Source organism: Artibeus jamaicensis, unplaced genomic scaffold (genome assembly GCF_021234435.1).
Source record: "Artibeus jamaicensis isolate MK-2021 breed Jamaican fruit bat unplaced genomic scaffold, CSHL_Jam_final contig_482, whole genome shotgun sequence".
In the NCBI taxonomy this organism is placed as follows: Eukaryota; Metazoa; Chordata; class Mammalia; order Chiroptera; family Phyllostomidae; genus Artibeus; species Artibeus jamaicensis.
This window is the reverse complement of record NW_026521857.1, coordinates 3,544,048-3,571,523: the sequence shown is the minus strand read 5'-3', so window position 1 is coordinate 3,571,523 and position 27,476 is coordinate 3,544,048. Positions and strand designations below refer to the sequence as shown.

Genomic DNA, 27,476 nt, shown 5'->3' with positions numbered 1-27,476 from the left:
TTTTTGTTTCACCTTCCCTAATTTCTCTCTCTCTTTTTTTTTGTATGAAGGCCTTTTAGAAGTGGGATGGACTGGGCTAGGTCAGCGTTGTTGACGGTTCTGAACCCTGCACGTGTGTGTTGAAGGCACTGGCTGGAAGAACCTGTGGAAGGCTGCAGTTATCTAACACAGACGTCCAAAGTAACCACTGACTCTCAGCCATGAGCCAGAGAAATCAGACTTCCAGTTTGAAAACAATAACAGTTTAATGGACAAACAAAACATTGCAGTAAAGAAAATATTGAAACATTGTCCTTTTCCATTCAACAGCGTAAGGAGTATTTTTGTTGTCACACATTAAAACTTTTTATTTACTAGCAACAAAAAAGACTATCACAATACACAGACAGATACAAGTTTAAAACTGCAGACATTAAACAAATAAGCAAAATGCATAGTACCCATATCCAGAGCTTTTTAGAAATCTCATCATATACCTCATTAATTTATATGATGTTACATTTCTAATATCAAATTTAACATCATTTTTGTTCAGACAAAATGAACATTTCTTTAAAAAACCTTATAAATATATAAATCCAAACCACAAAACATTTCCTAACCGTGTATTTACTCTAAGTACAAACAGACATTTGGAAATTGCATTCACGATGCTATCTAAAGGAGATTTTATGAAATCGAGTGTATTTATCTGGGTCTTGAGGCTTGAATTCACTGGACCACGTCCCACACACACTTTGCTGTCACACTTATCTTGGGCACACACAGTCTCAAAGGTAATAGTTCTGTAGTTAAAATCAAACTACTGTTCTAGAAACAGGTGTCGATTTTTCCTGAATAAGGAGATTGGAACTGGTCCACTGCAACTATATCACACAACAGATGTTTCATCACAAACAAACTAACATTGTCTTAGTAACACCCCTTTCTAAGAGTAATAAATATTTTAAATATTTTAATATTAATAATCAGTAATGGGGTTTAGAGACTAATAAGCTTTTTGTTCTCTAGTTTCTGTGGACATTCTATCCCCTCAAACCTAAAAAATGGTAAATCATTTCCTCTCATAAATATATACATCCAACTTCCTCTACATCATGAAAAAAGCTTATAATTTTATTTGAAAAAAGTCGTGTAAGAACTTGAATCCATTCTAAAATGGCCTCTGCCACCTTCATTTTATTTCCTTAAAGGTCTTTTCAAGCAGGGCATCAGCTTTCTGTGTTTCTTGCCCATCCTTTTGCCTTGTCTATTCCAACAGTCTTGCACATAAACCTAAACCATTGTTTTTTAGTTAACTCAGTAGAGGAAAGCAAAATACTGAGGCTCTCAGCATGCCAAGCTGTGAACCAGAACATCTCACTCATTGTTTCTGGACTTCCACTGTCACATCTACCCCCCAATTTTTGTAGGATTGAGTTAAATAAATCCACAACAGAATTCAAAATACAATGGGAAAAACCAAGATCCTCATAAACTTACAGTAATTAATTTAAATGAAACTTCATTCAGGATAAGAGGTGAGACTAATCAAACAATGTGGTTTTAAGAAAAAAACTGAACTAAAATGTTTCAAGATGCAAATGAAGATTTCCAGGAGCTATGACTGCTCCATGAGAATTTCAGAGACAGGGAAGAGAGGAAAATAAATATGGGGGAGGGTGTGTCTCAGAGACAAGTGACCATCCTGTCATAAGGTCTATTGTGATGCAAACAGCTCAATGTTCTTAATCTTAATTCTCTTTAGTATCCTGGCAAAACAGATACTTAATTAAAACCACACAAGGGAATGTTTCCTCTTGACGAGGGAGGGAGCAAGTGCAAAGGGAACAAGCACCTCAGCCGGAGCGGCAGCCCACAGAGAGCAGCATCGACATAAGGGAAGACAGCTGCAGGCGTTGGGGGTTCCAAGGGCAGAGCCGGGCAGGCAGCGCACACTTTTCAAATGCACGTGTCTTGGTACTGCTCTCCTCTCGTGTTCGCCCTCCATCAGAGATTGCCCATGATGACGAGAAGAGGAATCAATACATTGCTAAGCTTCTACAAAGACCTCAGCTGCAGTCGAACACAACCCCCCTCAGTGTCTGTCTCGTAGGGCTGAGTGAAATCCTGCCCTTTCTCTGAGAAGACTCACTTAGCTTACACATTTTTGCTTCTTTGCTAAATGAAATGAACATTTGTACTTCCAGAAAACAGGAAAACCAACTACATCAACATTTGATGGAAAATGGACCGCAGACATATGGCCAATGGCTCAGTTAATGTCATGAATGCTAATCATAAAGACCAGAAAAGAAAATAAATGAATTACCTTACTTGAAACATGGCAATGTGTGTCAAATTTCCTAGTTTGCATATTGATTAGGAAGGTGCCATACAGTCTAGAAATTCATGACACACACACTGGCAAAAACCATACACCATCAGAATGACAAGGCTCGAAGGGACGAGGCTAACAAAGATGACCCCCAGGGTGACCTTCTTAGAAACCAGCAAGTAGATCCCTAAGGGCAAAGAGCTGAAGTAGAGCAAACCTAGCAACCAAACCAACACCCGGATGGATGTCTGAAACAGCAGGGAGGTACAGTTCCACACAGTCCAGTTGTGTGACACAGTGGTAACAGAGTCGAAACTTGTAGGCCTGTAAAATTCTACCACGGGAGTGGAGCTCAGAGACGGGGAACTCTCTCTCTGCACCTCCATGATGGTTATGACCAGACAGTTGGAGGAAGTGTGAGAAGGACTGACCAGAGAGGCCAGCCTCTTGGGGGTCAACAGCAACTCAGTGGGGTTGTCTGGCAGGCACTTCTTGCCTTTGCCTCCGCAAGTCAAATTCACGAGGATGTTGTTGTCATCGGGCAGGCTGCTAACTTCATCGTCTGGCAGGCATGTCTCAAACCTGCAGAAAGGACAGACGATGACGCCTTGAGGGGAGTCCCCAAAGTCTATGATCTTACAGAGGCATTTGGCACAAACCCTGTGACAACACGCCAGCACTTTGGGTTTCCTCTGTTTCAGGTTGTATCGATTATAGCAGATCTTACACTCGAGCTCGTCGCAGACCTGGGACTCTGCGGCGTCCTCTGGTGTTTGACTGGCCATCTTGGAGTATTTATACGATCTCTGGCCAGACGTGTCTTGTTGAAGAACAAGCTTGATGAACGTGTCCCTCTGAATATCACATCATCCAAATCGGACTGGGATGCAAAAAGGCAGGAAGAGCAGTGACAGAAGCAAGGAATCTTCCAGGCATTTTCAGCTTCTACACATAACTCTCTGTCTCGCACACATATCTGAAAAAGTCACATGGGGGTCTGCAAAGGAAAAAAGAGATTCTAATATAGTAAGGAGTTCTACTGAAAAGCGCTTTATGGAATTTTCTGAGCTTCAACGATCAGAAGCCGAAAACTTAATAGGTTAAATCCCCTTCATCTTTTCATGCATTTCTGCCAGCAGGACAGAAAAGTGTTATCTCCATGCTTAGCTTTTCAGCCCACAAATATGATAGCAAAGAAAGAATTAAGGGTCTTAACAGTGTAAAACACACTCCAGGGTACTGTTAGCTACCCTGTATAGCTAGACATAGTGATTTTCTCTCTGACAGTTGTAACAAATTCTGGCCTCTCTGGAAATAGAATGGGACACATGTCAGAAATAGATACATTTGTCATCAAATTCAATTCAATACAGGCTGATTCTGGTATAAATACCAGTTGTCTAAGTACCCTCAATAGGGCTTAGGAACACACAAGAGAAGTTTTAAGGATAAATGCTTAACATGTGTTTTCAGAAAGTACTTTGACAGAGATGACAGCATATTTAATTACTGTAGACTGTTTTCACCTCCCCAGGGCAATCTGATATAAATGCCACTACCATTTGACTATTCAATTTCAAACTTTGTGTTTCAATACTAGTCCTAAAAACCATAGTTGTACATATACATTCACTCAAGGAAGAATGAAGCCTATGACACCTGACATAAGCATTATAAACAAGTCAAGTCTAATTTTCAAGAGAGTATATACACCATAACACATACACAGTCATATCTGCAAATGGGAAGAACCACACGTGCATGGGTGAAGACATACTCCAGGTTTACCAACCCACCTACTTTACTATGAACTCTCTTTCTATAGGGGACAGAAAGCATAATATCAACTGTCCTTAATGTCGGCCTTTAGTTGCTATTACTGACCTTGGACAAATGATTGAAGGTTGATTTCATGTGTGCAGTTAATTCTCAATTATGAGTACTAATGGAAGAGGGAAACAATGTGGGAAGGGTCCAAATAATTTTTATTTTGCTTTAATAGATGTGGTTTTGGTAGTGGATTTGTCTTAAATTGTGTTTTGCTCAGAAAAACATCAAAATATATTTGCATTTTGGAGCACACCCCAAACAATAATAGCAGACGGCTGCCATAATCTCAAGAAATAGAGTGCAACTATTGTAGAACTTAAAATTTTCCATGGCTCACACTGCCTTAACAGAGAAGAGGCAGTGGGTAGGTAAACTTGGACAATTTCCAAAATCATGAGTAACTAGTAAATGAATATATATTACCTTCCTTTTTATTCATGGCTTTAAGTAAATTTTTAATTGCCCATATAATACAAGAATGTATATTTTAATGGATATCAGTGGCAACATATTATTGGTGGGAAAAGGAAGTTAATCAATAAATAGAACCTGACATCAGCCAAAAAATGAATGTACGGTTTTTTTAAACTTTACTATATATAAATGCATGTATTTCAAAATTGCTACCATAAGCCAATTACCATGTATCCACTCTTAAACAAAAAAATGGTATACAGACACAAGCCTTAACCCCTGTACCCTTTTTCCTTCCGTGTGCCCTAAATATTTTCATTTCTGATCCTGATCCTGTTCAGAATACATGTGTCCATGTCGTTGCAAAGTGTGACTTTATCTTGCCCACCAAGCTGGCTCCTTAGTCTCCTGTGGGATGAACATCTCCAGGATGACAGTGAAGGACAAGAAGGTGTTCTGTCACTATCACCACATCCAGTCCTAGCTGCCTTCACAGAACGGTCCCTGTCCTGGGCAGGCCATTGGTGACCTACTTCCTGGACAGCTCCCATTCACTCGGTCTTCCTGGTGGCCACACAGAGACCAAGGCCCACCCAGGCCGAACACGTTACATTCTCTTCGCAGCCTCCGTCCCACTCAGTCTCCTGTCCTCTAAACTACAGGCCTACTGCAGTGGATGGTAACAGAATTCACAGCAGTGACTGATTGCCTCTATTGCCATGGAAAGGACTGATGTGTGTGAAGTTGTATGAAAAATAAAAAAAATTATGTCAATATATATATGACACCAGGAAAAGAGAGAAAAAAATAGTCAATGAGGATAAATAAGCAAAATCACATCTAATAGCACAGAAAGCCAGAGAATACATAAATACCAACAAAAGGCTTTTGTGTAATAAAATTAGGCACCTATCTTACATCACTCAACTTACAAAACTTAACTTGAAATGAATTAAAGACTTGAATGTAAACCTCCTAAAAGAAAATACAGGGGAAAAGCTCCTTGACATGGGTCTTGGCAATGGTTTTTTGGATATGACGCCTAAAGCAGAAGCAACAAAACCAAAAACAAAACATGGGACTAAACTAAACAGCTTCTGCACATCAAGGAATGATCAGCAAAATAAAAAGATAACTTATGGGGGGGGAAATATTTGCAAATCATTTATCTTGATCAGGGGTAATTATCCAAACTATATAAAGAACTCATACCACTCAATAGCAAAAAAAAAAAAACCCAAATAATTCAATATTAAAATGGGCAAAGGACCTGAATAGGCATTTTTCCAAACAAGATTCTCATATATGAATAGTCAACAGGTACATGAAAATCAGGTGCTGAACATCACTAATCATAAAATGCAAATCAAAACCACAATGAAGTATCACCTCATTCCTGTTAGAGGGCCGTGACTAAAGAGCCAAGCGATGACAAATGCTGGTGAGGACACGGAGCAAAGGGAGCTGCTGTGCACTGCTGGTGGGAATGCAAACTGGTGCAGCTGCTGTGGAAAACAGTACGGAGGTTCCTCAGATGGTTAAAAGTATAACTACCACATGATCCAGCAATCCCACTTCTGGGTACTTATCCAGAGGAAATGAATACACAATGTCAAAGAGATGTATGCACTCCAAGGTTCATGGCAGCATTATTTTCAATAGCCAAGACTTGGAAATAACTGAAGTGTCCGTCAGTGGGTGAACAGTAGATAAAAATGTGACATAAACACATACATACATACATACATACATACATACACAATGGAATATTATGCAGCCATAAAAAGGAGTTCCTGTCATTTTTGGCAACATGGATGGACTTTTAAGACATCATGCTAAAGTGAAACAAGTCTGGCGCAAAAGTTTGGTCTCATATGTGGAATCTAAAAAAATAATCACATAGAAAAAGAGATCTAAAGATTAGATTTCTGGGGGCTAGGAAGATGGAAAACTGGATGAAGGTTGTCAAAAATTACAAACTTCCAGTTATAAGATAAATAAATACCAGGGACAACATAATGACTACAGTTGACACTGCTGTATGGTACATTTCAAAGTTGTTACGAGAGTAAAGCCTATAAGTTCTCATCACAAGGAAAAATGTGTGTTCCTTTTTTTGTATCTATATGAGATGATCAATGTGGACCAAACTTACTGTGATCATTTCACAATATATGTAAGTCAAGTCGTTATGCTGTATACTTTAAATTTACAGTGTTGTATGTCAATTGCATCTCAGTAAAACTGGGAGAAATAGAAACTTTAAAAAGGCTTATATGTATGTGAGAATACATTATATCATCAGCTGTTCACATTAATACTTTCTGTACCAAGCCTCCAACCATTAGAAGAACAGCAGGAATGTTTCATGCTGGGCCTGCCACAGTTTCTACTTCATAAGTCAGTGAACATAAGTAATTTGCTTAGATGATATTGAGCTATTACCTGAAACAATGCTTTCCCTCTTCATAGAAATGCTTTATTAGACCACGAATATGTTAAGATACAGTGTATATAATCATAATGTTATATTTATAAAATTTCACACTGAAGGCTTCTTGGTAACACACAAAGAAAATGCAAAATGTTCAAATATACAATAAAAAAGACACCTATTTTAATTCTAAAGACAATTCCAGCAAAGCCTGAAATACTTCATCAAGCCCTGCCCCTGAGAGGGGCACTTCCGGGCAGGACTGGCAGGTCTTGCAGGCCTCGAGCTCTGGTAGCATCACTGTGAATGCAGCCAACACAAGTGCATCTTCCTGGAACAGCATGAAGCAGCCTGGGGATTGTCGCTCTTGAGAAGCTGGGATACCAACTGCTAGAATTCTCAATAAATACTTTATCTGTCTCATTATGACTCTAAGGTCCCACTAAGAACTCCAATGATAACCTACAACCTATCACTTTATAGGACTGTGATCCGTCAGAGCCATTATTTTGTCCTCCAGCCTATTCCCATTCTATCTTCACTCCGTAACTGTGGACAACAGTGATGGTGTTGGGTGAAAGGAGCTGGACCCTAAAGAGCACATACTGTATGATTTCACTTCTAGGAAGCTCACAAAACAGGCAAAAGTAAGCTGTAGTAGGCATGCAAATTTGATGGTAAACTAAACAGAAAAGCCAGGCAGTGACTGGCATGAGTCAGGACAGCAGATGCCTTTGAGGGGCCTGCGTGTGGGAGAACAGCTTGGACCAGTGTGCAGGGGGCTGAGAGCTTCTGTGTCTGACCTGGGTACTACTTGTGAGTGTTCCCTCTGTGCTTCACCTTCAGGCAGTGTAGTTTTCTATGCTAGTATTGAAAAGAGTTTGTAGCTAAATACTTTAACTATTTTGATAGCCCTCATAATCCTGTCAATAGATATTTTAATCAACTTATTTTCTTCCTTTATGATGTATAAGCTTCTTATTTTTTCACAAAATCAAAATATTAGTCATTTACTTATCATCTAAATATCTAAACATTATTATAAATCAATATTAAAATTGGCAAAATCTTTAAGATGAGCAAGTCTGGAACACTCTTTGATAAAAACAACTGATAAAAGTGTCTCAACAGGTACAGGGGAGGAGTCGACATACTAAAACCGCCCTAGAAATAAGTATGTGTGATTATCCAAGGTGATAAATGTGTTATCTAACCTTTTGCTGGTAATTATTTTACAGTATATGTGTAATCATCATGTTACCTTAAACTTACATAATGTCAAGTATATCTCAATAAAGCTGGCAGAAAAGCCAGGCTGGTGTGGCTCAGTGGACAGAGCACCGGCCTGAGAACCAAGGGGTCGCTGGGTTGAATCCCAGTCAGGGCACTGCCTGGGTTGCAGGCCAGGTCTCCAGTAGGGGGCATACAAGAGGCAACCGCACATTGATGTTTCTTTCCCTCTCTTCCTCTCACCTTTCCCCTATGTCTAAAAATAAATAAGCAAAATCTTTTTTTAGAAAGCTGGAAAAAGAAATATAAAAGGTTGTCTTTAACTAGAAAAATATGTCACATTCAAATATATGAAGCTAATATTGCTTATTAATCACTTATCTTTGAAGTCTGGAGTAAGAATATACAAGATGATGATTACCTATCATAATTCTCATAAATCAACATAAATTATTGCACAAATGAGTATTTTCACTGCCCTAAATGTACAGCACTGATGAGTTGACTCAAACCCACGTCCCCCACAACACGCAATTCCTTTTATGTTGAAGATGCAAACTTGGCCCCCCCAGTGCCTCCAGTGGGCATCTGTTCTTTTGTCTACCTAGGATCACTTTTTCTCCATTACACCACATCACCCCCTTCCCAAGTGCCACTGCTTTTTTAAAATCTTCATCAGAAGACATGCTTATACATTAATAAGAGAAGAAAGAAGGGGGGAAGGGAGAGAAACATTGATTGGTTGCCTCTTGCACACACACTGACCAGGAAGTGAACCCACAAGCTATGTATGTGCCCTGACCAGGAATTGAACCTGTGACCTTTCAGTGTACCCAACATCACTCAACGAACTGAACCCCACAGGCCAGGGCACCACTGCTTCTTTGGGGAAGTTCTCCACTCACTCAAATTACATGACTGTGGTTGGGCTGCATCCACTAATCGCTAACACTGTAACTCCCTTCTCTCCCAAGGTGTGGATTTGTGACCCAGGCCCCGCTAATTGGAGTACTCCATTATCCTGCTCACAGGGATCGGTCTGGGTGGGTGGGCACGTGACTCAAACCAAGCCTGTCAAAACTCCTTCCTGGGACTTTTTTTTTTTAAGCTGAGGTTGGAGGAACATGGGAGAAGCACAGAACCGGGGGGCAGGGGGGAAGATGTATCAAGGAACCACCATGCCATCCAGAGGGAAAATAAGAGAGAATAAAGGCAAAAATAAAATGAGAAGTAGAAGCAGGAGGCAGACATACACAGTAGCAAAAGACAGGCACCTAATGAGAGATGAACTGCGGCTCTGGATCTAATTGTGTGTGAGGGCTCCTGTGAGCTAATAAATCTCCTTTTTCGTTTGTGCAACTCTTTTCATTGGGTTTTTTGCTACTTAACAACAGAAAAAGAGCCATGATACAATTACCATTTAGAGAATTTATTGTGCTGTTAGATCAAGGTTCTCACTTAGCAGTACTATGGCAATGATAAACAATGGAATAAAACAAGCCAAAGACAACAGGAATTCTTTACTTTCAAAATTTCATTTGCACATGTGTGGGTATACATGCACGTGCCCACACATAGACACACACATGTGTATACAAAAGTGGTCATACATATTGTTGTTTCTTTATTAATGGCCTGTGTGTGTGTTGTATCTTGTTTGTGTTAATTTCCCCTTTGCACTGTCCTCCCCCCTTATCATCCTGAACACCACCCCTTTCCCCAGTAACCTATATTAACTACCTGGCATATTTTCTTACATGTATACTTCTATGTACATATATTTATCCATGTACATATAACTGTTAAGACACATATAAGCATACTCTTTCAATGTTTTTCTAACTACTATACCATATCCAATTATTTGTGTGTTGCTTTTCCCATTCAATAATGGCTCATAAAAATCTTTGAAATCAACTGATAGAGCCCTAAGTTCCTTTCTAAATGACTGCATAATATTTGACCATCTGGATATATTGTGATATAGCCAATATTCTTCTCCTGGTGAACATTTGTTTATCTCCACTTATCCCCTACACATTTACTGCGGAACACAACTTTGTAATACATATCCTTACCTACAGGTGTTTTTATTTCTTTAAGAAAACAAGGAATGGAATTCCTGGGTCAGTCAGATACTACTTCTAACATATGTTGCTGGACTGCTTCCCAGGAGACTGTAACACATACTGCAACCAGTACTATTTCCCCTAAGAGCACCAGCCATCATCATTTGAGTCTGAATATCTTACTTGTTCGCCTTCTGGATTTGCCCTTCTCTGAACTACATCTTCATATTTTTTGCTTATTTTCTATTGGGTTGTTTAGCATTTCTAGTCAATTTATAAATGCTCTTTGTCATTATAAATATTAAATTCTGTCCTCTGTATTGCAAACACTTCCTCCAAAATTTACTTTTATTGGCTTTACTTAATAACCTTTGGAATACAAAGTATTTTACCTTTTGTAGTCATATGTGTAGCTTCTGAGTCTTAGTTAATACTGCTCTTAAAATTATACACGTAGTTATTTTCTTACACAATTCGTCTTGCTTTATTTTTTATTTTATTTTTATATATGGTGTAAGATAGGATTATTTTATTTTCTTCTAGACTAACAACCACTTGTGTCAATCCTGTTTGGTATAGTGTATAATTCATTATTTTTGGATTATGTGTTCTGAGATCTAGTTCAGGTTTTCTATTGTATTCCAGTGATTGATTTATCTAGCTATCTGCCTGGACCATAGTAATTTCAATACCATGGCTTTTTAGTATGTTCTGGTACCTAGTAGGTCGATCCTTAGTAGTCTTTTTTATCAACTCATTCAACCGTTTATTGTCTCCTGCATTCCAGACACAGTTGCAGGTGCTGAGGATGCTACAGGAGCAAAACCCCTTCCCTTGTGGAGTTTACAGGCAGCTTTTCTTTTTTTTTTGGGGGGGGGGGTGCAGTGGAGAAATTCCTTTCTCAGCTATTAGTGGAGTTTAGTCTTCTGTTATAAACTTTCAGATCATTTTATCAAATTGAAAAAATGTTGGGGTTGGAACTGGAATGGCATCAAACGTCTTCTTCAATATCAAGACTTCCAATTCAAGGACACGGTATGTCTCACTTGTTCAAACCTTGCTTTATGTTGTTCAGTAGGACATTAATTTTCTCCATGTTTTATGACCTTCTTTTCAATTTATTCTTTAGTATTGTTATATTTTTTCACTATTATGATATTTCCTGCTTTTTCATTTCTAAGGGCCTGTTGCTATTATAGGGTGGTAAGGTGATTTTATTTTGAACTCAGCCACTGGTCAATTTCTTACTCATTTTAATAGGTTTTACTGGGAGTCTCTTGGATTTGCAAGGTATACAATCATATCATTAGGAACAGAGAGATAGTTTTAACTTTATCTTTTCCAATATTTATTCCAGTTATTTCATTTTCTTATCTTACTGAATCACTAGAAACTCTTTAAAATGTTAAATAATAATTCCCACAAGAATATAAAGCCCACAAGTCACAACTTTTTGTCTTCTTTATTCCTCAGAACATAGAACAGTACCCTGGCCCAATATAAGTGGTGAAAATATATTTGTTAAATGAATGTGCATAACAATAGCAAGGCTGTTTAGTTCTGGTTATTACCATATTCTGCCATGTATAATGCGCAGCCACGTTTTTGGCCCCAACTTTCAGGGGAAAATCACTTGTTTTAATTTTTTAATTAGATTGTTATTAATTTATATTTAGATACTTGTTTTTTTTGTATTATAGATGAATTTTATTATTTATTTTTGAACATATTATGGTACAAAAAATTTTATGTAACAAATAATTACCAATTTACCAAATAATTACCAATAATTACCAATTAAGAACAGATACAAGATATTTCAGGTACTACCCATGTACAGTGAGCATCCTTATTTTTCCCTCAAAAATTTGGGCAGAAAAGTAGACATTATTATACATGGCAAAATACGATGATTGTAATTTTATTGTTATGCTATTTAGGATGATACTCATTGTTGTTTTGGTAAGTGGTCTATTATACTAAAAGTAGTTTCTTTCCATTCATTTTGTTCTTTTTTAAAACTGATTATACTATTACAGTTGTCCCATTTTTCCCCCTTTCATTTTGTTCTTAATTTATACTTTTTATTAGTAGTGCCTATACATTTTATTAAATGCTTTTTCAGCAACTACTGATGTGACAATATGATTTTCTACCTTTAATTTGAGGAATTGTACTAATAGTTTTCACTCTTGTGTCCTTGGAATAAACCCCACCTGGACGACACTGAATCCTCAAATACACCCATGGGTTCTACCTGCCGATATTTTATATAAAATTGTTGCCTCTACAGTCAACATTAAACTGGTCTCCACACGTTTTGTACTCTACTGAGTTTTGTAGTTAAATGTATGTTTATTTCACAAATGAATTAGTACCTTTTCATAATCTTCTGGAACAGTTTAAGTAATGATACAATTATTTATTTTTTAAAGTTCAGATAAAACTTGGCTATAACTCCCACTGCCTGATCCCACTGCCTTTTTAAATAGTAGATCATTTATCACTTTCACAATCTATACAAATTTTCCACTTCTTCCTGAATCAAATTTGGACACTTAGGCTTGGCAAAAAAAAAAATCCATGTCATCTGGTTCTTCAAATTCTTTGCTATAGAGTTGAAAGTGGTTATCTTCTTTGAATCACTCCTACATCTCTGATTATGTCATTCTTCTCATTTTACTCTTTCTGAATTTTCTAATCTTTCCTTTATTCTTTCAAAGAAATAGCCGTATTATTGGCCATCTGCCTTTTTAAAATATATTTCCTTGATCATGCTATTACAGTTGTCCCATTTTATTTCTCCCCTTTATTCCCCTCTGCCCTACACCCCTCCTCCCACCAGATTCCCCCACCCCTTAGTTCATGTCCATGGGTCATACATATAAGTTCTTTGGCTTCTCCATTTCCTACACTATTCTTAACCTCCCCGTCTATTTTGTACCTACCAGTTATACTTCTTATTCTCTATACCCTTTCCTCCATTGTCCCCCACCCCCCGTGCCGCTAACCCTCCACGTGATCTCCATTTCTGTGATTTTGTTCCTGTTCTAGTAGTTTGCTTAGGGTTTTTTTTTGGGGGGGGGGTTAGGTTCAATTGGTGATAGTTGTGAGTTTGTTGTCATTTTACTGTTTGTAGTTTTAATCATCTTCTTTTTCTTATATAAGCCCCTTTAACATTTCATATAATAAAGGTTTGGTGATGATGAACTCCTTTAACCTCACATTATCTGGGAAGCACTTTATCTGCCCTTCCATTGTAAATGATAGCTTTGTTGGATAGAGCAATCTTGGATATAGGTCTCTGCCTTTCTGGACTTTGAATACTTCTTTCCAGCCCCTTCTTACCTGCAAGGTTTCTTTTGAGAAATATGCTGATAGTCTAGTGGAACTCCTTTGTAGGTCTCTTTCTTCTTTTCTCTTGCTGCTTTTAAGATTCTCTCCTTATCTTTAATGTTGGGTAATGTAGTTATGGTGTGTCTTGGTGTGTGCTTCCTTGGGTCCAACTTCTTTGGGACACTCTGGGCTTCCTGGACTCCCTAGAAGTGTATTTCCTTTGCCAGATTGGGGAAGGTTTTTTCCATTATTTTTTCAAGTAAATTTTCCATTTTTTCTCTTCTTCTCCTCTGACACTCCTATAACTCAGATATTAGAGCATTTAAAGTTTTCCTGGAGGTCCCTAAACCTCTCCTCATTTGTCTGAATTCTTATTTCTTCTTCATTCTGTTTTGATGGAATGTTTATTTCTTCCTTCTGGTCCAAATTGTTGATTTAAGTCCTGGTTTCCTTCCCGTCACTGTTGGTTCCCTATACATTTTCCTTTTTTTCACTTTGCATAGCCTTCACTTTTTCCTCTATTTTGCCACCATACTCAACCATTTCTGTGAGCATCCTGATTACCAGTGTTTCAACTCTGCATCTGATAGGTTGGCTATCTCTTCATCGTGTAGTTCTATTTCTGAAGCTTGAATCTATTCTTTTATTTCGGCCATATTTTTTTTTGTCTCTGCATGCCTGTTATGTAGCAAGGGGTGGAGTCTTAGGTATTTGCCAGGGCGGGCAACCCCCATTGCTGCTTTGTGGCACTGTATGTGGGAGAAGTGTCCCAGAGGGAAGATGCCACTTGCTCAGCTCTCTGCCAGTTTTCAGTCACTCCCCCTGCTACCCATAGCAAATTGGGTCCTTCTGGTGCTGATTCCCAGGTAGGTGAGTTTGTATATGTTCTAGGACCCCATGGGTCTCTCCAACAAATTCTCCTGTGAGGCTGAGAGTATCTACCACTCCCACAACCCCCATGGGTTTTTTCAGTCAGAAGTTTTGAGGCTTTATTTCCCTACGCTGGAAACATGGGTTTCACAGTACACTTTGCTCCCCAGTTGTTCCTCCTGGTTTATCGGCACGCAGATGTGGGACTGCCCAGTCCTCCAGCCACCCCCTCACCTGCCTGGTCCTCCAGCTGTTGCCTTGCTGCTCGTCTTCTCCATGCCGGCTGCCCATCTCTGCCACTCCTACCAATCTGGATGATTGTTTCTTCTTTAACCCTTGGTTGCCGGACTTCATACAGTTCCATATTCTGGCAGTTCTGTTTATTTTTTGTTTTTTAAATTTGTTGTTGACCTTTTGGTTGTTCAAGGAGGCAAAGTGTATCCACCTACACCTCCAACTTGGCTGGAAGTCAGAACCAGCTATTATTTGTATTTATCTTTTCTATAATTTTTTGTTTCATTAACTTCAGCTTTTGTCTTTCTCTTTCTAATGTATCTTAGCTTGTTCTGTCATTTTTTCTCATTTCAAAATGAGTTACTTTGTCTTTATTCTTAAATAATGAAAATATCAAAAGACTGAAAAATTTCTACTAACTACAGCTTTAACTCTATCCCATAGTTTTTGGAATAAATTGTGCTCCTTTTGTTGATTTCTAGATACCTTGTAAATTCACTTTTGTTTCTGATTTTGATACAAAAGCTATAAAGAATATTTTAAAATTTCCAAATAATAAAGTTTTTCTTTTATTACTTTCTGTTATTTATGTTTAATACTACTGAATTCTGATCAGAAAACCAAATCTGTAAAAAATCTCTTATCCTTTAAATTTCTTAAGGTCTTCTTGGTGTTCCAATATATGATCTAGTTTTGTGAAAATTTCCTAAAAGAATATTCTGTATTCAAGATATGTATGTTTCTAACATAACAGTAAATTTCTTTTCTTCTGACAGGGAAATGGCAGCTTGGCTATGAGTGTGAGTTTCAGGCTGCTGGCTGTTTGTCTTCATGATCTTCAGAAGTTACTCCATCATCTCTAGCTTCTTGGGTCACAAATGAGAAATCTACTGCAAGTCTAATATTTCTTAATGGTAGGTAGCTCGTTCTCTCTGCCTGGAAGCTTCTAAGATTTTGCTTTTAATTCTTAAGAGTTTAAGATATTTTTAATATATATACAGAGATGCATTTTTTTTCATAAATCTTACCTGGAACTTGATGAGCCATTTGAATTTATAGACTCATCTTAATTTTTAAGCTCAGAAAAACTTTGTTACTTTAATTATTGCCTTTCCTCCATCTGTTCCTTTTTCCCCTCTGGCTCCTATTATTCACATGTCATATTTCCTGGATCTATTTTCTCAGACTCCATCCCTTTATATTTTTGTTCTGTGCTTTCAGCTTCTTCCACTTGACTGACAAAGCTACTAATTCAAGTCTCGAGAATGTTCACCACCTCCTTCAATTTATTTACTAAAATGTTTGACTGGAAAATCATGCATTTCATTGCATGACTAGGAAGTCTTTTTGTGGTGCATTTAAATCCCCTTATGTACTCTTACTATTTTTTGTCAGGTTGTCATCTGTCTCCAGCTGCCACTCTCTGTTCTATCTATTCTCACGGAGTATCCTCTCTTTGGCTGTAGTACCATTATATCTTTTTGTTATATTACTGGGGGTCGGGTCTAAGTATTAGAAGGCCCACATGACTGCAATTCTATGGGTGGTGGGAGCACAACAGTCTCTACTCCTGTGATCTAACAATACAACAGCAGGCAGGGCCAAGGCCCTGCCAAGGCACCAGGATGGAAGACATTCTGCTCCAGAGTCTCTCCAGGACTCTCCCAGCCTCTGAGACAGGGAGGACTCAGCCCAAGTGTTCACGTTCTCACTGGTCTCTTACAGGACATGGATACACATACACAAGCACACATGCACACACTCATTCAGATACAAAGGGGTGGGGGCAATTTTTAATTTTCCTCCCAGAAGTCGCCCTCTAGGTCAAGCTCTTTATAGTATCTAATGCATTCTGATCCATCCCCAGGATTTATCAGATGCCAGTGTTCAGTGCCATAAACTTGATACAAAAGAGTACAAGAACCCCTTTACTTTTCCTTTGGCTATCTTTCCTAAATAATATTTTTCAAGTTCTACATTTTAATTCACAGAGTTGTATTAGCACATATGACTTTTATCAAAAAGCCATTACATAAGAATTCTTCATATGTTTTTATTTCAAAAATGTGTGTTATGTATACATATATACACACACATACACACACAGTAAGGCTCAGACTGTTTTAGGTCTCTCTGCTTGAGTCTTAGCTGTTTTGGTTCTCCTTCACCACCTTTCATGATATAACTTATTTCCATTTTATTTTATTTTTTTAAATTTATTTATTTATCTTTAGAGGGAAAGGGAGAAAGGGAGAGAAACATCAATGTATGGTTGCCCTTTAGAAAAAAGGAGGTTCCTTGCGCATCCCCTGCTGGGAACTGGCCTGCAGGGAACCGGCCTGCAACCCAGGCATGTGCCCTGACTGGGAATCGAACCGAGATTGTCTGGTTCGCTGGCCCGAGCTCAATCCACTGAGCTATACCAGCCAGGGCCATATTTCCATTTTAAATTTAATAGCAGACCATTTCATCTAGATATCCTTTGCCCTTCCCACACCACATAGAGTAGACTATAAATATGGCTGCAATAACTCCCCACAGTTATATGCAGCCTTTGAAATATGACTTTCCATTCATCCCTTCAACAGATGAAGGAATCTGCTTTCCCAGCCCTTAAATCGAGGCTGGCCTTGTGACATGATTTAACTAATAAAATAAAGCTGAAGTGACTTTCCAACAGTTCTGAACCCTCACTGCAGGGAATCTTGCAGCTTGTGTTCCTGCCCTGTTGGAACACCTGTGTGAAGAAGCTCAGGCTGGCCCCCCTGCAGATGAGGAAAGAAAGAGACAGAGAGAGACAAAGAGAGACAGAGAGACAGAGAGAGAGAGGAAGGGAGGAGGGCAGGAGGGAAGGAGGGAGAACCCCTACAAACACCAGCACCAACACCATGTGAGTGAGACCATCATAGACCAACCAGCCTTGCTTGAATCACCAAGTGACTACAGCCATTTCAATGAGTAACCCAAAGACAAACCAACCGAAGAGTCACTCCTACTCAGCCCTGAAGAAAATGCTGATCCACAGGATCATAAGCAAATAAAATTGCTGTTGTTTAAGCTGCTACATTTTGATGGTGGTTTGTTTTGTAACAATACATAACCAATGTCTCAGGTTAAACTATCCCTTTCCAAACTAAAGTTCATCTCTGTCCAAAGAAATTATTTTCTTCCTTTATCAATGGCTATCATTCCTACCCAGAGGACTTTATGTACTTTGAAGCTGCCTAACCTTGAAGTTCTTGTGATTTTTGTTTGTGTTAGAACATTCTTCTGTATATAATTTCTATCAGTTCTATTATAATAATGTCTGTTAATTTAAAAAGTTTCTCTAAGGTGTTCAAAATTTTTAGGAATACTTCTGATCAAGATGAAGGCATAGGTAAACACAGCTCGCCTCCTTGCACAACCACAGAAAAAATTACAACTCAATTACAAAACAGCTACCACCTAGAACCATCAGAAAATTGAACTGTATGGAAGTCCAACAACCAAGATACTAAAGAAATTGCATTCATCCAAATGGGTAGGAGCAGTGGAAACACAGAGATATGGACATGTTTAATGGGCAATCCAACACCTATGTGTAATGGATAAAAATTAGGAGGGATACTTCAGGAGTGAGGGATCCCAGCCCTACCCCAGGCCACTCAGCACAGGGTTCCAATGCCAGGAAGATAAGTCCCCACAAATTTTGGCCATGAAAACCAGTAGGGGTTGAGATGGCAGAAAAAAACTGTGGGATTCTCAGGAGTGGGACAGAAAAAACCATGGGACAACAGATTTAGGACTTATGCAGACTCATTCCTTCTGAGCTCCAGCACTGGGGCAGCAACTGGAAGGGCACCAGTGGCATATGGGAAGAAACTGAAGTGTCTGGCGTCAGGGGGGATGCTGGGGACAGCTTTCTTCCAGACAAAACTCCAGAGGCGAGGCAGTGGCAACAGTCCCTTTCTGGGCCCTCCCCCACACAAAGCCACAAAGTGCAATACCATATTTGGAGTCCATCTGGTTCACACAAGTTGCCCCGCCAAGGCAATTACCAAAGGCTCCACCCCAACCAACTTACCAATGCTTTTTTCTACAATAGGCCATGCTATTAAGATACGGAGTCAAGGCTGCTCTATCTAATACATAGAAACAAACCCAGGGAGGCTACCAAAATGAGGAGACAAATAATGGCCCAAATGAGAGAACAGAACAAAAAGAACTAAACAAAATGAAGATAAGCAATCTGTCAGATGCAGAGTTCTAAACACTGGTTATTAGGACTCTCAAGGAACTCATTGGGTAATTCAACAGCATAAAAAAGACAAAGGGAGAAATGAAGGTTATACTATGTGAAATAAAGAAAAATTTACAGGGAATAACAGTGAAGGGAAGGAAGCCAAGAATCAAATCAATAATTTGTAAGGAAGAAAAAAACATTCAATCAGAACAGCAAGAAGAAAAAACAATCCAAAAGAATGAGGACAGGCTAAGGAGCCTCTGGGACAGCTTCAAGAGGTCCAACGTCCAATCACAGAAGTGCCAGAAGGAGAAGAGAAAGAGCAAGAAATCAAAAACTTACTTGAAAAAATAATGAAAGAAAATAGACATATAAGTCCAGGAAGCACAGAGAAGTCCAAACAAGATGGATGCAAAGAGGACCACACCAAGACACATCATATTAAAATGGCAAAAGTTAAAGATAGAGAATCTTAAAAGCAGCAAGAGAAAAGCAGATAGTTACCTACAGGAGAGTTACCATAAGACTGTCAGCTGATTTCTCAAAGGAAACTTTGCAGACTAGAAGGGATTAGCAAGATGTATTCAAAGTGATGAAAAGCAAGGACCTAATACAACCTAGATTACTCTATCCAGCAAAGCTATCATTAGAATTGAAGGGCAGATAAAGTGTTTCCCAGAGAAGGTAAGGAATTCATCATCACCATGCAATTATTATGTGAAATGTTAAAGAGATTTATTTAAGCATAAGAAGAAGATCAAGACTATGAACATTAAAATGGCAATTCACAACTATCAACAATTGAATCTAAAAGCAAACTAAGCAAACAAGCTTAGAAGCAGAATCATAAATATGAAGATCATTTGGAGGGTAATCAGTTGGGAGGAAAAAGGGGGAGAATGAGGGAAAAGGTGCTGGGATTAAGAAGTACAAATTGGGAGGTACAGAATAAACAGGGATGTTAAGAATAGTATAGGAAATGGAGTAGCCAAAGAATTTATACACATGACACATGGACATAAACTAAGGGGGGGACTGCCAAAGGTAATGGGGGTTACTAAGCAGAGGGAGGCAAAGAGGAAAACTGAAACAACTGCAATAGCATAATCAATAAAATATGTTTTTAAAGATTTAATTTATTTATTTTTAGAGAAGGGGGAGGGAGGGAGAAAGAGAGGGATAGAAACATCAACATGTGGTTGCCTCTCATGTGCTCTGCACTGGGGAACCTGGCCTACAAGCCAAGTATGTGCCCTGACTGGGAATTGAACCAGCAACCCTTTGCTTCACAGTCCAGTGCTCAATCCAATAAGCCACACCAGCCAGAGCAATAAAATATATTAAAAAAATTTTTTTAGAAACACTGCATACCTTCACAATAGTGAAGGGCAATATAACCCAGTATAATTCCCATTTTATAAGTGTGTAAATGCCCATGGAAGGTAAGCATTTTTTCTCAAGATTAAATAAGAAATCAGGACAAAGGGAGGTCAAGAACTAAACTGTCACTGCAATCCTATTTTTGCCTGTCCAGGGCTCTAGCCTGTGTACCACTACTGTCAATATAACTTAATTTCAGATGTGTCAGGTTAAGTTTAGTTCCTTTGAAGTGTTTCTCACACAGGTTTCATTTAGCCTGAATAGTGCTCACAGAGTCCATCAACCATTTCAATTTGGCATTAAAAGGACAGGTTATATTTTCTCCTTATGAAACAGCAACAACTGCCAAGTTTCAATTCTCATCAACTGGGTCTTCCTACCATTTTGGAAAATAAACATTATCAACATCGCTCTCTACATGATGGTACAATATTTATTAACGTGCTCTCTAATAAAAAGTGGATACAAATTAAGGAATTACCATTTTCATTCTCTGTGGTTCCTGTTTTTGGAGATGGTGCTAAAGGTTTGCTTCTCTTTAATTTTTTGTGCAAAATGGAACATCACTCTTCATAGATTTTCATTTCTTGATCATCAGTTTTTACGTTGTCCTAAATTCTTTGATGAATAACTCTACTAAAATGTATGAGAGGATCTCTACCACCATTCTTCTTTGTGAATAATCAAGGCAGGACATTGGTTTTTAAGCTCAGGTATTGATAAATGACACACACTTGCCATATCTCTAATGCCAAGTCTCTCGTTCACAAAATCCTCTGCTTCAAATCTTAGTCTTTATGACAGTTGAGTCTCAGATTGAGTTTAAACCATACATGTGGCATATCCCCTCAAGAAAGTCATTTTTCCATCCAGAGATTTGTAAATTGGCTTCCGGTTAAAGTGTGAAAGACTTACATTGCTGTTAATAATTACTAATCACCAATAATATGCTGGTGTTAGTCCCAATTACCATAGCTCTCCCTTAGAGAACATTAACAATATTTGAACTTTTTGTATAGTGTGATAATCTCAGAAATTAGGTTTTTGCTATGGCTTTTCATTTAAAACGATACTTCTTAGTGTAAAAAAAGGCTCTAGTCTAAAAAAACTAAAATAATAGGTTCAACAGCTGCCTATTAGAATAGCTCATTCTTAAAGTATCAACAGCTGACTCTAAATGAATTTAACCTGTAACACCAATAACCCTTAATGGTTGCTTGGCAGTACGCTGAGTGCTACAAGAAAACCTCCCTCAAAGATTAAATCTCTTACTTTACCACTCCTCCAAGACCAAGCAATTTCATTTGGTGGGTAATCGTTGTTTATTAGAATACAGCCAAGTTACTGATCTAGAATTCTAGGCTACTGAATTTAGATGAAAGACCACTATTCTATGAGTATATGGAGGAGGGAGTTATTATGCGTCTTTTGACAGCAGTTTTCATTTTTAAACCAATAAATACCCAACAAGGAAGAAGAAAAAACGGGCACTCCTCACGCTATGTATAGTATTCACAACTGCAACCTCAGGACCCTGGATGTGCAACCAGGAGGATGGCCATACTTGCAGGAAGTCTGCAATGGAAGCACATAGAAGCTGGAATCAGGAGACCTCGATGTGGGTCCTGGTTCTAACATGACGATTATGTGACCTGGACTAAAAAATAACACCTGCTTCACAAGATTCTTGCAACAATTCAATCAAATCATACAGGGGTGTGTGTGTACATATACATATACATATTGCACAAATAAGCATTATGTGAATGCTATTAGAAATTTAGAAAAATATATACCCACTGATTTTTTAAAGTGCATCAGCATTCTAAACTGGTAGTAACTATTATAATATGCATTGAACACAGTACCAAAAGATACAGATTTTTTCCACAGATAGAGCCCAGACCAAATTAAGCATAATCTACCAATTTTGCAAAACATAATAATCTCCACTACCTGATAAATTAAAATGGGGGGGTTTATTATTTTTTCTTGCTTATTCTACCTCTATGGGGCACTAACGGCTAATGTACACAGATGGACCCCCAAAATTGAAATTCATGTATAAAAGTTGTGTATTTATCCTTTCATGTTTAAACTTCAGTCGCCTTCACAGTACTCTCCACTTGATGCAATGCACCTATTGAGATGTTTTATCCACTGCTCAAAACAGTTTTGAGCTTGTCAATTTTGATACTTTTTCCGTAGCTTCTACTGATTTTTGTTGCACCTCTTCCACATGGAAAAAATGTTTCCCTTTGAGGACTGTTTTCATCCGGGGAAACAAACAAAAAAATGGTTGCTCGGGATAGAGGTCATACCTTTTTTGGTCAAAACTGCTGAACATTCAGCACAAGTGTAGGCAAGTGCACTCACAAATCACCCATCATGAAATGGGCAAATATATTAAAGAGTCTTCAAAAAAATTCACGGACGCCAAATGCAGCCTCTTATATTGCCAGTTGGTACACTGATACAGATGGGTTCCCAGAACACTCACTGGTTTGTTTGTTTCTTTGTTTTGGTGGGGTGCCCCCCCCCATATAAGCCTTGTAAGTTTAGATTGTTTGCTTGGTATCTTATTCTTTACCTGGAAGGAGATCAAGGGTTAATAGAAATACAGGCTGCAAATTACATCATTAAAAGTGACTGAGTCCTTTCTCATTAGACAAATCTCTTTGCTACTAATTCCTTCCTCCATAATTTCCCTTGGCCAGAGCTTAATAAAACCGTAACCATATCAAAAAAGAATAAAATTTCTAAAGAAACTAACATAGGTGCTCCGCACCCTTTCTACAATTTCAAAATTAGGTAGAAGTAGGTTAGTTATTTTGAGGCCAATTTCACTAAATAAAACTAATACTACACACACAAACTAATACTACACACACTCATACACACTCAAATGGTCCCTCTTCTTCCAAACCAATATAGCCCTTTTTTTGGTTCCAGGGAGGTCAAAAAGTACATAATATATCCCTAAATTCATGACTAAAATCACAAGCTTTCAATATATTTTTATCAGTATATTACTAATTGATAGGAAAGTCATGTGCAGCTTCTACAGAAACTCACTTAAAAGAGCAACAGTTGGATTTTAATTCTTGATAGACTCCCAATGTAACCCTCTTTTGATCTTTCATTTAATCATTCAAAAAGTATTTACTTAAGGCCTTTGCTGGTTTGTGCTGGGCTACGAGCTAGATGCTGGGGATATAAAGGTAAATCAGATGGGATTTCTGACACAGAAGCTGAGTATGAAGGTAAAGGAGTTCTTTCTGCCCTCACCTCGTTTCCCCTCCCAGGGCTTTCTACCCAATGGCAAGGCCCTTCCTCCTGAAACCCTCTCTTCTCATCACTTCCCTGCTGTCACACTCTTCCAGTTCTCTTCCTGACCACTCTTTCTCAGTGTTCACTGCCAGCTCCTCTTCTATCAAATCTCTACATGCTGGGGCACCCTGGCCCTTGGCCTGGAGCCATTGCTCCTTCTGTTGGCACTCTTTGCTGTGGACTCTCTCATTAACTCCAACAGCTTTAAATACCAGCTGACAACTCCCCCAGCTTTGTGTGCGCGGCTCACACCTCTCCTCTGCATTCCAGACTGCCTACGGAATTCCACCATTTGTATTCTTCCAACATTTCAAATTTAACTGAAGTCTAAGACCTGTCTTAATACTCACCTCTAACCCCACCCAACATAGTTTCCCTGTCCTGACAAAGGCACCACTATCCTCTCAGTTTTTCAGGTCAAAACCTAGGAGTCATCTATACTGTATCTCATGCCTCACACCTGATCCACTGGCTATTCTAGTCATTTCTGCCTCCAAAGTGCATCTCCAATCTTCCAACTTCATCTGGCCTTCAACTTTGTCCATTGCAAAACTGCCTCCTAACCTATCTTACTGCTTCTAATCTTGCCCCACTACCAACTATTTTGTTTCCCAGAGCAAAAAGTGAGTTTCTAAAAATAAAAATGAGAAGACATCATTGTTCAATATTTTCCATTACATACAGATTAAAATTCAAACTCCATACAGCAAGGTACTGCACAATCTGGCCCCTTCCACCCTTCTCCTGCCATCTTCAACCACTGGCCATGTCACCTTCCTGCCAGAGGCCTTTATTAAGTGCCATAAACAGTCCAAACTCCTTCCTGCTTCAGGTTGTTTGCTCGATATGAACTAGCCTTACAGAGCATATTCCTTTTCATAGATCTCAATTTCAATATAAAGTCCTCAAGCAGATTCTCCCCAATTACCTTATTTTTAAAATCCCTTAACATTTATTTTCGATTACAGCACCTTTCTACTTTCTTCAACCAACTTCCACTAGCAGTGTTTAACTAATTGAGTTTGCTCTCAATGTCTATTACTAGAATATACATTATAAGCATACAAGAGCCACTGCCCTGGCCGGGTGGCTAGCTGGTCAGAGCGTGATCCTGCACACCAAAAGGTGCGGGTCTGATTCCCCGTCAGTGCCTGTATATGGGCTTCGGGTTTGATCCCCAGTCAGGGTGCGTCTGGGAGACAACCAATTGATATTTCTCTCTCACATCAATGTTTCTCTATCTCCCTCTCTCTCTCTCTATCTTTCCCCCGCCCCTTCTTCTCTCTTTAAAATCAATAAACATATCCTCAGGTATGTTTCCCTTTGAGGACTGGGAAATAATATTTTAAAATAAAACATTATTGTATTCCAAAATAAAAAGGAACATAAGAGCCATTAATATGTCGTTTACCCTAGTAGCACAAGCACTTATCATAAGCAAACACAGAGTAAATACTCATTAATTACTGGCTGTATAAATAAATACACTGAACCGTCTTCAAGATTCCTCCTATCTCTACTAGTCTGCGATGGTACACCACACCCTTCTAAGCATGTTAAAATCAGTACTTTGTCTTGATAAATATTCTGGAATACTATACATTTTTAATCTAGATTTTTAAATTATAAATATAATACTGCATAACTTCCATAAAGAAATATTGACTCTGACCAGCCAAACTTCCCAAGAAGTCTTTAACCATAAGATAAAGTCTGTAAAAAGATACATAGGGGGTTCCGGCCAAGATGGAGGCATAGGCAGAAACGCTCCAATTCCTCACACAACCAAAAGAAGGACAGCAACCAATTTGAAAACAATAAACAACCAGAACTGCCAGGAAATCAAGTTGCATGGAACTCCAACAACCAAGGAATTAAATAAACATTCACCCGGACTGGTAGGAGGGGCAGAGAGGATGCACAGCAAGGCAGCTACTGGACAACCAGGCAGGCGAGGCAAGGCTGGCTGACCAAGAAACTAAAGACTCAAAACCTCTACCTGTAAAATACTGTAGGGGTACAAACGTGGGAGAAACTCCCAGTGTCACAGGAGAGTTCATCGGAAAGTGGAGCAAGAGCAGAGCAAGCCAGCGGCATTATTCCCTTTCTGACACCTCTCACACAGACTGAGCCACAAGGCAGCAAAGAGGGTTGCTCCGCTCTGGTGAATACCTGAGGCCCTGCCTCTTACACTTAATAGGTGTGCTGAAAGGAAGAAATATGGCCCAAATGAAAAAACAGAACAAAACTCCAGAAAAAAGAACTAAGTGATAAGGAGATAGAGAACTTCTGAAGCAGGAGTCAAAACACTGGTAATCAGGATGCTTACAGAATTGATTGAGTTCAATCACAGAAATGAAGGAAGCAATGACAGCTATGCAAAGAGAAATAAAGCAAAGTGTACAGGGAACCAACAGAGAAGGGAAGGAAGCTGGGACTCAAAACAACTATTTGGAACAAAAGGAAGAAATAAACATACAACCAGAACAGAATGAAGAAACAAAAATTCCAAAAAATGAGGAGAGGCTTAGGAAGAAAACTTTAAATGTTCCAATATCCGAATCATAGGGGTGCCAAGAAGAGAAGAGGAAGAGCAAGAAATTGAAAACTTATTTGAAAACATAATGAAGGAGAACTTCCCCAATCTGGCACAGGAAATAGACTTCCAGGAAGTCCAGGAAGCCCAGATAGGCCCAAAGAAGTTGCACCCAAGGAGGAATACACCAAGGCACATAATAATTAAGTTACCCAAGATCAAAGATAAGAATCTCAAAAGCGGCAAGAGAAAAGGAGACAGCTACCTACAAAGGAGTGCCCATAAGACTATCAACTAATTTCTCAAAAGAAACCTTACAGACAAGAAAGGGCTGAAAAGAAGTATTCCAAGTCATGAAATGCAAGGACCTACATCCAAGATGATTCTATCCAGCAAGCTATCATTTAGAATGGAAGGACAGATAACGTGCTTCCCAAATAAAGTTAAAGGAGTTCACCATTACCAAACTCTTATTATATGAAATGTTAAAGAAACTTATATAAGAAATAGAAGATCAAAACTATGAACAGTAAAATGACCAAAAACTCATAACTATCAAAAACTAAACCTAAAAAACAAAAACAAACTAAGCAAACAGCTAGAACAGGAACAGAATCACAGAAATGGAGATCACATGGAGGGTTATCAGTGGGGATGGGGAGAACGAAGGTGGGAAATGTAAAGGGAACAAGAAGTATAAGTGGTAGGTACAAAATAGACAGGGGGAGGTTAAGAATAGTACAGGAAATGGAGAGGCCAAAGAACTAATATGTATGACCCATGGACATGAACTAAGGGGGGGGAGAAAGCTGTTGGAAGGTGGAAGGCACAGGATGGAAAAGGGATAAAGGGGAGGAAAAAATTGGGACAAGTGTCATAGCATAATCATAATCAAATATGCTTAAAAAAGAGATACATAACTCATAGCACCTATGAAGTTCTCAATATATGTTGAACAAATGAATAAATTCCTTTCTTTATCTTCATCATTGGAAAATTCCCAATATTCATAAATATTGGTCCATATCAGCTACAGGTTTAGGCTCATCAAACATATCCTTTAATAAAATTCATAGACTACAATTGCTATACGATCGTTTCTCTGTACATGTCTAGATATCAAACTGAGGGTGTATTTTTGTACATAAGGCTTTTATATATTCTGTAAATGTTCCCTTATATTAAGCAAAACAGTCACCATTACTATAGTTCAATACTCACAGCCTTCTCAAAATTATAACTACAGTAAGAGCTAGAAAGATGTTATTTTT

General features: G+C 38.6%; 1 protein-coding gene across 5 annotated transcripts in view; it reads right to left on the bottom strand.

Annotated features, from left to right (window-relative positions):
• Positions 1–445: 445 nt before the first annotated feature.
• RNF182 (ring finger protein 182) overlaps positions 446–27,476 on the bottom strand; it is a 64,758-nt gene continuing 37,727 nt past the window's right edge. For 4 of the 5 annotated variants that reach the window (XM_037147968.2, XM_053668203.1, XM_037147970.2 and 1 more), the window contains exon 2: positions 446–3,314. In XM_037147968.2, the coding sequence (XP_037003863.1) occupies positions 2,362–3,102 (741 nt within the window). In that variant the 5' untranslated portion in view covers positions 3,103–3,314 and the 3' untranslated portion in view covers positions 446–2,361. Of the gene's footprint in view, positions 3,315–5,950; positions 6,105–27,476 lie in introns of those variants that run through there. The other variant, XM_037147971.2, reaches the window with a different exon arrangement.